The sequence below is a fragment of the Eimeria maxima genome, genomic scaffold (assembly GCF_000499605.1).
Source record: "Eimeria maxima Weybridge genomic scaffold, Emw_scaff510, whole genome shotgun sequence".
NCBI classification, from domain to species: domain Eukaryota; phylum Apicomplexa; class Conoidasida; order Eucoccidiorida; family Eimeriidae; genus Eimeria; species Eimeria maxima.
Genome location: NW_013566559.1, coordinates 1 through 12,594, shown reverse-complemented (window position 1 = coordinate 12,594; position 12,594 = coordinate 1). Strand labels below are relative to the sequence as shown.

The 12,594-nt window shown below is 49.0% G+C and overlaps 2 protein-coding genes across 2 annotated transcripts; one reads left to right on the top strand and one right to left on the bottom strand.

Annotated features, from left to right (window-relative positions):
- Window positions 1–5,481: 5,481 nt before the first annotated feature.
- Window positions 5,482–6,500, top strand: EMWEY_00035870 (hypothetical protein, conserved; the record flags this gene model as incomplete). Its single annotated transcript, XM_013482083.1, has 2 exons — window positions 5,482–6,035; window positions 6,146–6,500. The coding sequence occupies 2 exons, from the start codon at window positions 5,482–5,484 to the stop codon at window positions 6,498–6,500; spliced, it is 909 nt and encodes a 302-aa protein (XP_013337537.1).
- Window positions 6,501–9,061: 2,561 nt separating this feature from the next.
- On the bottom strand, window positions 9,062–9,733 carry EMWEY_00035860 (hypothetical protein, conserved; the record flags this gene model as incomplete). The annotated part of the gene is made up of 1 exon (XM_013482082.1): window positions 9,062–9,733. One exon carries the CDS (start codon window positions 9,731–9,733, stop codon window positions 9,062–9,064), a length of 672 nt encoding a protein of 223 aa, XP_013337536.1.
- Window positions 9,734–12,594: the final 2,861 nt, after the last annotated feature.

Here is a 12,594-nt window from a genome sequence, read left to right as displayed (position 1 = left end):
CATAGTGACGCACCGTACGAAAGGGGGCCGAAATGCGTAAGATGTTAGCATCTCTTAATTACTATGGTTATTTGTGGCACTTACATGGGGTAGGTTGACTAGCTGCTACCTCTGTGTACCGCTGCTGGAGAGGGTCAGCCGTAATCTTTTAGTTCACGGGACACCAGGGGTGTCACATTGTAAGAGCTTCCCTGCCCACGTGCGCTCATTGGTTACTGTGCGCCCTTCAATTTACGCATAAGGTTATGCGTAAATTGCTTTGCTTTGACCAGTTTCCCCCGTTTTTCGGTAGAGAAGGAGTCAATATCTATTTACCAATCGACATTTGTAGCGTTTCCTCCGACAGACGGGTGCGTTATTCCACTCTCCAGCGGTGCCTTTGTTGATCATTTTAACCACCTCGGCTGGTTCCCCATGGTCCTCGGATACAACCGAGGTTGGGAAGTCTAGGGAGAGCAGCGCTGCATTGGCCCCGCACACGCCTCAACAAGGTTCTCTGAGTGCCCCTGAACACTTTCGGTGAACTCCTATTGTACGCGCAAATTATGTAGCCCCATCTAGAGTAGAGTGTCGCTACCCCGCTTTGGAGTAAATGCAGTATTTAATTTCCGCATGATCTTCCATGCGGATATGGCGTAAGCTGTGTGCGAGGGTTAGCAGCATTCACTGAAACAGTAAAGATCTCGACTGCCCACGATTAGAAGCCAATTCGGTAAGCACGGGTGGATGCGCCGGCGCAACTGCCAACCCCATTCCGCTCTACCGCGGTGAGATTGCCTCAACGCTTGCTGAATATGAGGGTTTGAAGGGCAAGCGCTTGAAAGGCAAATATCCCCCATGGATAACTCATGTAGTCCAATGTTGTATCTACTAGGTATGTTCTGGAGTTTATCACCCCTACACAACTCCTCCAGTCCGATTGCACCCAAAAGCAGTCATCGAGCTTGAAGTTGTGGCCTGCAAAAGGCGGTAACCTTTTAAGTGGTAATCGTTCCTTTGTTGATCAAGCTGCCCATAGCACAGCGGAATTTGGGTCCTGGGTTTACTACTGGAAGTACCTTGAGCAGGAACACAGCTTGGTGCAAATGCTGCTGCACTGCGCAGGTGGCACCGTTGCTGTGAGAAGGCAACCTAGGATGTTTGTCTCCAACAGCGCTTAGTCTCTCCCGTATAAACCTTTGGTCTTCCTACTATTGGGACGTATGCGCTTTTTTCCCTAGTTATCAACGCGGTTTCGGTGCATGACCCACCAGCTGTTGGGCAGCTACTAGCGTAGTGGCTTAGCCTTCCGCACCTCTTGGACGCTTCTCGTTGTCGCCTAGTGTGTTCGTACTAGAGCATACCCGTGGGTGACGACAACCACCTTTACACTCGTAAGAGGTTTTATGGGGATTTCCCCAGAGCCAACCTCATTTACCGTACCCCACTAGGGGTAACCCCCCACCTGCCAGGGGGCTACTGCACACCTGTCCGCCTCTAGAGCCTGTAATACGGCAATTGTGGATTCCCAGTAGCGCTCTCCAGTGGCTGCTATTGGTTTCCAGGTACACTACCGCGTTTCCTCATTTGTTATCGAGAGATGGATATCGGTTGGTACACCGGCTCAATAAAGTGCAGCAATTTTCTCAACAGCTAACCGCTAAGCATCGCTCTACCACAGCGTGATTCCCGAACATCGCACACTAGCCAACTCTGCAAGGAAATCTTGGAGCTCAAACTATTACCAAGAGTGTTGTGTTCATCATTTCCCTGCAGAAATTCCCCTAGCAACCCATTGATTTTCCGTTTGCGAATCCCAGACGTCTATTTGTTCTGGGCCGGTAACAATTATATTGTAATAATATATATATATACACTGGACCGATAATGGCTGATAACCTAGCTACCCCGTTGCCCCAGCTAATCCTATTATTTTGAAGCCCTGTCCTATTCGTACCAGGAAAGCTTGCATTATGCTTCCAGATTGGTGCCGCACGGAACCCACTGGGGTCCCTGGGGCTCTCTCGGGCTGCAACGCCTCTTAAGAGCCGCTGGGCTAAGGGTTTTTCGCATGGGATTGTTCACTGCCTGCGTTAGAGCCGCCAAATGCTCCGAGGTACCAGCTATTTACTTGTTAGCTTCAGTTGGGGAAGGCCTGAGAATTGGGGGTGGCTCTCGCCGCCCATCTGCTGACGCCGATGGTGATGCAAAGGTTGCCCGCTTGTCAGCTCATGTGTTGATATTGCCAATGTGGTGGGCTCGGCCGAACCTAAAACCTGTCCGTTGCTTTAATGCATTCCCTCCACACCTGCATGCACCTGGGTTGGAAAAAGAGGCACAAGCCTTTTTGCGTGTATATGGATCTTCGCCGTATGTTTAAAGAAAGCTTTGCGGAGCAGTCTCCAAATGCAGTGCTCTAGTGACTCTCAGCTGCCACCAGGTAAGAAGTGGTATGCCTCTCTACCAGGGGATGGCCAACAAATCGTTCTGTTTTAGCATAAAGAGGCCGTAAATCATATTTTAACCTACATTGTAGGCAAAACAGAGAATCGAAAATCTCTCTCCCCTTGAACCAAGCTCAGACCCTCGACTACACAGTCTGCCCGAAAAACCTGGTAGACTGCTGAGCACGCAAATCCGGTTGGCTTTATTTCCTGCCCAGGTGATCTGACTTAGAGCTAATATTAGGCCAACTCAGTATACGCTATGTTGAGTGATTCTCACGGGATAGGCGGCTAAACTTAGTGGGGCATCCATTGTAGTGGTGGTGCGCTACAGCGCGTCCGCTCTGCGTTAGAACTCATCCGCTGCGTCCTCTACCTGACAGTGTTGCCAGACCATTAAACAATGGGGGGATGTAGATGCCTCTGGAAGCGCTGGGAAGCGCACTCTATCTTTGGCCTTCCACGAGCATCTCAATGATGTCACCAAGTGCTCGCAGTTGTGCACTTCATCGCATGCCTTCGATTACCTCCTGGCGGAATAACACAAAGTACAAGCCGTGTATCTGTGGTGGTGGACTGCTCCCTGGCAATATGACCCACTCCTAAATTAACCTCCGATGCTAGGCCGAAAGCCCTTTCAATTCGCTTGCCCTGTAGCGACCCTTGAAACACAGGCGCATAATGGACTGGAATATTGCATCTTTTTGGCGTAGCTTCAGATAAAGGCAGCGTGCTTCAGATAGCGCCAGCAATTCGCCTATTAATACAAACTTTGATGTGCACATAGGTAACTCAAAGGTGATGTGCAGCTGCGGGAGTAGCCTCTTTTGGTCCCATAACTCCTCTACACGTGGCGTCGCTGCCCCGACGTTTCCCTGATTTGTTTGTTTATACGCATAGCGGCCGTTCGCCAAGCCGCGCTACTCCACAGTGCTTTGCTTCGCCCTCACATGGTCACTCACAAATTAATGAAGCTTTGTTGTAGAAGAAGCAGATGAGCCTTTCAATGTGCCCTCGTAGACCCGTGAGTTCGCGTTCCTCTGCTATTAAGCGTCTTCGACTTTCGTATCTCGTTGGGTGGGGGTAAACCTTTCTTGCCCCAACAGCTCAGTGCCGAATATCTGCCCCACAACCGTCCTGTACCTTTCTGCCCTAGGAAACAAGGTACCGAATGTATGGTTCTTCGTCTCCTTGATGTCTGACTATTTTCGCATCTGTGCGAGGTTGACCCTTCGACGTCGGAGTGCGATATCCGCTGACTAGGCGGTCGCCGGTTGGCTCCCCCCGGGGACATCCCTATTTACAACAATTGGTACAGAAGCTCAGAGTTTAACCTTGGACGACTGTTCACCATTTAGTTCTCTATCGATAACATGCTGGTTTAGGCTAGTCAAGTTTGCCATAAGCTTTTAGTGTTCGACCTAGAAATTACCCTCCGATGTAGGTAGGTTCAAAAATATTTTGTAGCTCGTATGTGCTCCGGTGCAGCAGTCCCGTGGTTTCGGTAGAGGAAGCACTGTCGGGCCTGCCATTCTAATAACGAATATCCGAATAGGAATTGTAGTCGTTGTGGTGTTTGTTGGAGACGAAGGTAAATGTATAAGGATACAACAACTCACGCCAACCGGCATATCTGGGTGGGCCGCAAGGGCGGAAGCATTATTCACGAACTTCTGTAAGAACATTTTCCATTAAAATTGATGCAACTCGACGACACCTCCAACGCTTGATGACGCCTCCACCTGAGACCACTCGACCGCGTAGGAGGACGCTGCTTGCGATAAGCTACAACGCGCATTCCTGCACCTCAAGATAGATGACAGTCCCGCAAATAACCACAAAGAATGCTCATAGATGGCATGCACAAACACTAGAGATAGTTTTCGAGAACTCCTGCTCGCGTACTGTTATTACTAACACTACTAATATTGGTCGGTAAAGGATCGTGTGCAGATTGACGGAGCAGTGAAGGCCTCAATGGGCAAGATATACAAACTCGACGCTAGCAGATATTCTCAACAATTGTCAAAAGCGTTCATGTATACAGCCAAGATCGCCTATTTGTCCTTGAACGTGGGGTTGCCTTGCAGCTTGGGACAGAAGAACGTTGCCACGCCTGGCGTGCGCCTGCCGCTATTCGGCGGGAGAGTCGCTCAGGTGAGGACGAATGGAGAGTGAAAAATGGTACAACTTGACCTGGGGAACTTTCATCTTGAGTATTATGGATATATCGTGGCTCATCATAGTCATCAGATAAGATGCATGAGACCCGTTACATCATTTACCAACTTCGGGCGGACTATGCTGCATCTGGGGCACTGCAGCGTAGGGAATCCATTGAATTCGAAGATGCGTGAACGGAGGCACGCACCAATCATTCGAAATACGGGAATACTGTGTATCTTCTAGATGTAATTTTTGAAGCACGGGAACTATTGGGTTGCTTCAGCCACTGCTCAGGCTTGCTTCAGCCCCAGAGCAAACCTGTATGCTAGGCCCGCCGAGCGTGCTCGCTCTGTGTCTCGAGGGCATGCAAAAACTATAGCAGACTGGTCAGCAACAACTCTCCTGCTGCTTTTTGATCGGCATGAAATTTTCAAGGCCTTGAGCTACTGCGACCTGAGTGCCCTTGTGCTCTCCAGCTCCCCTCTGGAGGAGGCGCTCCTTCCATTTTTGCTCCACAAAGCATGTATGGGCGCCACATTACTCTTTCCTCCCTTTCATGCCTCTTATCCTTTGCAGATTTTATCGAAAAGGCAGAACTGGCTCATGGTCGAAGATGGTGTTACGGCACCTTTCCATTGCAGCTTTTTGTACCTTTCTTTGCCTCCTGTTTGTTGAGGCGGCCAGAGGAGAAGTAGGGGTTGCCTCCTCTGAAGGGTATGCGGTGAACACCCACAGTATTTTGCATCGGCAATCATGGATCCTAACCCGAGAGGGATGCCGAATTGGCAAGGCTGGGAACTTGGTTGTGACACCCCTCGGTGGGTCCACTGTGGATGGGGGAGAAGTGCTGGATACTCAAACGACAGGGCCATTGCTGTGCTCATGGCTCGCAATGATGGAAAGGGCTCACTACGAAGTTGCAGCCGCGTGGCAGGAAGAGCATTTGCGCAGGAAGGCAGCGGTACCAGCTTGGAATATATTTAGGAGGCTTGCACTGTGGAGTAGAAGCTTCCCCGAGCTGCAAATTGAAGCTCATATTCGTTACATTGACTTGTGGAATAAGGATAGGTTTGGCCACCCTCTTCCATGGGCTACGGCAGTATTTAGGTACAAATGCCCAGAAGGGGACGCTAGCTACGGGCTGTTGGATCATCTGTGTGGCTCAGTATTCTCTGAGGAGAAAGACCCACGCGTGGGGTCGGATGTTCATCTTCTTTTGCAGCCGCGTCCTGGGTACAATCAACCTCTAGAGGTTCGTGCAAGCAACTGGCAATACATAACGGGTGCTCTCGCAAGCCTACGTGGAGGAAGAACGAAAGACCAACAGGACCGCGATGAAAGATGGATTTGGCCCATCTCTCTTTACAGCAGAGTGGAGTCAGTCATGCAGATTTCCGGGAAGATTGACGATTGTTGGATGAATGATGGCGACTGCTACTTCAGGTGGTAAGTATATAGTTGCTGCAGCCATTACTAGCCCCAACGGTCATTGTCGCGTTGGGTGTTAGCTGAGCGAATGGTATTTTGTGTGAACATGCGTATTATTCTCACTCCAGGTTGCTTCGTGTGGAATGGAGACTTTTCCGCGAAACGGTATGTGAGCGACTCCAGCGGGATGCCAACGCAGGCTTAGCTGAAGCATTTAAAGCGGCAGCCTTGAAAACTGTACAAATAAACATAACAGGAGTGGACTTCTTCAACCATCCACGCCCAGTTCTTTTTGGAGTTCTAGAGGAGGGAGTACTGTTGGCTAATGCGGGGAGCGGCTTCGTAGCATTGGAAGTTGACACTGATCCGCGCAATATCGCAAACTTCGAACGAGCAAAGTCGACGTCTCAGAACATACGAGCGGCAGGGCTTATGCTCAAAGGCGTAAACGAACTTTTCAGCAGGGCAAAGGGAGATTCCTAACTGTTTTGGTGGTGCCCCAGTTTTGAAGCCACGGCATATAATCTTCTATCCCGGTATTTGCTGTATCTGGTCCATTGGCAATGATTGATGCATCCTGTTTTTTTTTGTTTTTCGCGTTTGCCGGGGATTTCCAAAAAAAAAATCCAAACGTTTGGCAGGGGGTTCCGCCAGATGAGGGGGTGTCGGGGATAGGTTTCAGCACGCACCTTTGCCAGCGGTCCAGTCGTTGGAAGGTGAGTTGTTGCTGGTTTCAGTACATCCGCTTATTCTGGCTGGTGAGTAACGAGGTAAGGCCTCACCTGCTTTCGGCTGCGTAGGGGAGGAGAATAAGCTGTTGATGACGAGAGTTGCTCGTCGCACTTGTCGCGCAGGCTGGTGCACATCCGCAGCAAGATGCTGATTGCTGAGCGCGAAAGTTTTGAAAGAACAAAAACCTGTGCTTGTCGGAGCTTTAAACTAGCCAAACTTGTGTTTTTTAGTACTTCGGCAGGTAATACAGGCGGAAGATCAGCGCTAGCGAGCTGACGTGTTGCATATATGGAGATCTCAACTGTTCAGAGAGGTCTTCACAAACTAGGTAACGCTTGTCCTAGGTGAATGCGACCTTAGCAGGACAGCAAATCCCCAGACTAACATTAATATGTAGGCTTTTCAATAAGAAGCGCCAACCCCAACGTCCATCATAGCAGAAGAGGTGCACCACAGCAACCTTACAACTTCCACTTGTGGTTATATCATGTTGGCACTAGGTGAAGCGAAGAGGTATTGCGGGATACAGCGTGTCCAAACTGGAAGAAAGCGACTTAGTTACTTAGTGTGTGTATGACTGTTTGGGGGAAAGACATTATGCAGGGCCGCTCTACTGCAATCATATTAGGACTATTAGCTGTTCGCAAGCGGAGTTCACAGTGCAACGAACTACAAGAAGGGCTGCAAATCATAATGGAGCCGTTTATTGATAGCCATTGGCGGCTTCTTGTAAGATGTGTAAACTCGCCTAGACACTGGGAACGAACATCTGAAAGTAACTTCATTTCGTATAAAAAATAGCATCAGTGATCCCACATTTGGGACATGTTACAGCCGTGGAATTTCCTGCTCACAGACCATCAATGAGCACCTCTGCCAGCAACGTATCCTCTGCATTATGCATTGACTAACGGCTCGCAAACGAGCACATGGAGGAATTGTCCGTGCTGAATTTTTGTGTTTCTCTCGGTGACCTACTGAGGTACTGTCAGGGTTTGGCATCAACAGCAAGCAGGTTTTGGCATAGAGTAGCAGCAGGTACCTTCTGGCGTTGTGCAGACATCATGTAGGGCCGCTATAGTGCAGTGGTATTTGGGCCATTATCTGTCTATCATGCTTTACCAAAGAGGAGTTTCACAGTGCAACGAAGTACAGGAAGCGGTGCAAGCTATATCGGAGCCGTCTACTGATAACCATTGGCAGTTCACCGCCTTCTGCCTCCGCAAACTTGCATGTACTCCACAGTCCTTGTAATACAACTGAGCGAAACAGAAGACTGCCACTTTGGTTAAGCGTCCATTGTTGTATATGGGAGCAAATGAAGGAAGGAGCGCACTCGCAATGCTTATCTTGTATAAAATATATCCACTCACCACTGGTGATCGAGCAAGTGGGAGTCTTTCTAGTAACAATGCAGTGGGCAGGCCAGAGGAAATGATCAGAGTGGAGGGCGCTTTATGATTGCAGCACGTGCACACACATGCCTACTAGTCCCCAGTACAACTGTACAGGCGCAAACTACACACGTGTTCGGAGCCTGCTGTACATTCTGCACTTGCTACATTCTACATTCCTGCTCGATGTGTTTTTTCGCACCTAAACAGTGGTTTGTCGAATCAGGAGGCCGTGAGGGCAAGCAGTAGATGACAAACAACTCCGTGCACCATTAGGCACTATGTTCCTTTTTCCAATAATATCGGCCCTCAAACTGCTGACACTGAAAGTGTTCCCTATAATGGGACTGCGTCTTCGCCACAGTCAATAATAACTGCGTAAAACGCATACTGTGGAAGTGTTGACTCTCGATTTGTTCACACTTCCAGAGTGTTTAAGGGATGGTGGGACACCTAGTGCTTCGTGCAGTTGCATGCCGTAGCCAAACCCAGAGTTTTCATTTCCACTTGGCTACTCGGCTTCCAGTCGTGCCGTGCTTATGACCAGCAGCCTCAGCTTAACGGCTTTCAACCATTCCTGCAGTCTAAATAATTTAAAAATAGGTTCTAGAAAGTTCGCATACATGCATAAATGCATGCGGCACAAATTGGGTGCCGATGTATCCACGAAAACTTGAATGTTGCCGGGCATAACAGCTTGCCTTCACCTACACATGTCTTTTTGAATCGTTTCGAAGATTTCAACAAGACGCTTCCTATAAGTGCTCTGCAGCCGACCGCTTCCCGATGGCTAGCATTTAAGCTCCCGACAGAACAGGAAGTCTTCAAAAGATATTTAGCTTCAGCGAGGTCATGGGTTCCGCTGCTTCGACACTTTCTTCGTCTCGCCTCAGACAACAGTGGCATTCAAGACACTGCCTACTCCCCTTCAGGGTCAGAGTTGATGGTGGTCATTTCCAACAGGGCAAGACTTTGGTTAGTCATATTCTCATAAGAAGCTGGTTGTTGATCCTGGTAGATATCTGGAAAAATGTGTGATAAGTCGTAAGGATTCATTACTCTTCTCTCCCCTAATCTGCCTGAGGTTTCCGCCTCAGCAGATTCGTCTTCAGTTTCAGCTGGTTGCGGCTCCTCCTCACTGGTACTGCTAGTGGAGCTACTTTCCGGAACATCGCCAGCAGGCTGATTTGCCATTTGGCTACCTTGCCCATATCGAGAATACGAACTGTAGGGGTCGCCCGATGCGATTCCCATAAAGCTACTTGTGGTCCGTCCCGACTGAGTATATCTGCTACCAGGGTATCTGATGTTCAATTCGGATGGGCGGTTTGCCATAGGGCGCAAGCCACTGAAACCGTTTGTAGGAACGCCACCGTTGGACTGGGAGTTAGGCACACTGCTGTTCGCGCCGCCGGGTGAAGTCGAATGTCTCGAGAAGGACTGTCTTCCCCCCTCAGGAACAACTGGCGAATTAACTGATTCGCTGGATTGTGGTTGCCCTGAGCTGCTGCCTCCGGGATAACTTGGGACAATGTTCCTGGAGTCATACGGGTTGTACGCTTGGTACAGAGACGTTCCGTTTCTTGCCATTCCTTGGGAATTAAACGTTTGCGATGAAACACTGAATGTCGGACTCGTCAACGTTTGCGAACTGTTCATCTGTGGTTGAGTGCCGTTCACCGGCGTTCTGTTCATCTGTGGTTGTGCACCGTGTATTGGAACCCCACTGGATGCGTACCTTTGGCTTTCATGAGGTTTCATTGTATTTGGCAGCTGCTGCACAGAGTTCCATCGTCTACCAGCCCAGGGAGCCTGAGGTGAGGGATATGTTCCTCTGACCGGGAGACCCCCAGCAGTGGTACTGTAAGGATTTACTCTTTGATACATCTGACCAGCAGTAAAACAGGCTGGCAACAGTAACACAAGGCCCAGCAAGTTACTCTTCAACTGAATGGGTCTTCCGTTGACAAGGCGTCTGTACGAACACGCATTCAAAGAACAGCAGGTGGCACTGGTAGTACAAGCATGAGAAACAGCCTATTAAATGTGTTGAACTTGGTCACTGTGTTGGGTACTTTATTTGGCTCCGAGCACTGCCCGTCCCAGCCGGCGAGCCACAGTAAGGAGCCTTAGACTGGTGGCAATTTAAGCCGCTCTGTAATGTTGAAGCCTACACCAACATTACCGAGTGGCTTAAATTACCACCTGTACCGAACTTCAATGTAGCACCTGTACATTTGGAAATCGAGTCGGGCACATTGAAGCTGGTCACCACCGTTGTGTGCGGACTTACTCCATTTTATTTGTTGTAGTCGAATTTGGAAACCAAGGGGCCGAAAAGCAGAAAAATTAATATTAACTGTCAAAATAAAGAATGTGACAAGATGATGGTTGGCGGCCCTGAGGTTCTGTTGGGTTTCTGAAGTGTTCGAGTGGCTACCTCAGGGAACAAGGATCACTAACCGCAGTGACCACCGGCGTGTGCCGGGCTAGCTCCACCTTTCACGAGTGTCTTGGCCCGCTAAACTCCAGAATTCTAATGAAAATAATTTTCTAATGGAAGGCAAATAAGCTTGTAATTTATTGGTTGCCGAAACATCCACTTAGCTCTACCGGTTTGCTGCTCACACACCTGCCCACTCCGTCATCGCATATCTGTGGTGAGTCCTTTGGTTTAGCTTGAAAGCTGAGAATTGCATATTGACAACCCCGCGGGTAGCCACCAAAAGATCAGTTGAGGTTTGTTTCTCCTACACCTTCCAGTTTTCGACCCTGTGCTCCTCGAAAAGGTGACCAACCACGGACTGCCATCGCTCAACACGGTAGCTAGAAGCCAAACACAACATGGAGGGGCGATGAGCCTCTTCACCTAACCAAGCCCATTAAAACTGTTCGAACAAAACTGTGGAGCGTAAAATGGGCGATGCGCGCTTGTCAAGTGGCTACGCTTCAGCCGGTTGCAGCGGCAATTCCTTCGGTAACAAGCCCTCTCCTGCTCTGCGTGCAACACCAGCGAAGTAAACTGCATTGAATTGCTCACTATCTTAACGAATACATATGGTTAGAGTGTAGCAATGGCTCTGCCTGAGTCCGTTGCTGGTCGCTAATGATTCGTTACTGGGCTCCATGATGCCCTCGGTTACGAGTGCTAAAAACTCCATCCTATGCAAACACTTGCTGTACAGCTGCCGAGATAATTTGGAATAAACGACTAGATCACTTTTACAGCTATGTAACGAGAACCAAGAGCAAACAAAACCCCTACCTACATGAATACTCTCATTGCTACCTACATAAATACTCTCATTGCTGCCTACATAAATACTCTCATTGCTACCTACACGAGCACTCTCATCCTTCGCACATGAGAGACAAAAAACAGCTTAGGCAGTTTTTGCTGCAAAACAGGTGTTTCTCTTATTCATCGCCACTTAGTACAGTATATGTAAAATTGCGGATTTTTCTTATAGGATGAGGCCTCAGGTAATCCTCTACTTCACGTGGGTACAAGCGAAAAAAGAGCCGTCGAGGCACCGCAGACCCTTCACGCGGCTAGGTGCCCGTGAATTAAGTCAATTTTGAACGCTTGAGATATTTCCAGTGAGAAAGTCGAAGGTGCTGGAGGAAAAGAATGTGTCTGTTCTCGACACTTCTCCCGTCTGCAGCAGACAATGCGGAAAACTGCTACTATACTGAAGGCATCGCGACATTTGTTTCAGCACGAGAATTCCAGACGAGCAGAAACAAGAATACCATCTTGCACCGCGCCTGTAGCCTTAATACACTTGGTTATGTATCAACGCATGCATAAGTGTATGAGCATGACCTGAGAGGTGCTCATACAGCAGTAATGCACGTTTGGTAACTTGATTGAAGTCTATGCAGGGCACTAACCGTTTCCTGTTGCAATGGCTGCTGCTTCTGCTGTTCCCTAGCTTCGTTCCTCTTTTCTTCAAGGTAGCAACATTTCACTGCCTGCACGCGTAGTACAAGGCAAGGGTTAGCCACACATTTGGGGGAGCAAATCCTCCAAACTATTTGCTATGGTTGCCAACTGATAATCAAGTGCAGATACCTCGAGTTCTTTGTGAAGTCTTTCGATCTCATCCTTCTTCGATGTCACCTACAGAGGTAGAAAGAGCATAGAAGAAGGATGTCGAGTTCTTTTGGAGTTACAGGAATTATTAACTAGATATTGCATTCCGTGCAAGTACATCGACGTTAGCCCTGGCTCCGTGGATCCCGCTGAAAGCACTCATAAAGTGCGCCTGTCCTAAGCACCTGCCAAGGCCTAGCAACTGAGAACTGGCTGATTACCTCCTTGTGAAGCACTTGCAGCTCAGAAATGGCGGCACGGAGTTGTTTTGTTTTTGTGCGCACATCCTGCAGGTAAGTGAAAAATATCGGAATATCCTGGTTCTGGTTTTGGGGGGTGGGGGGTCGGGGGTCCC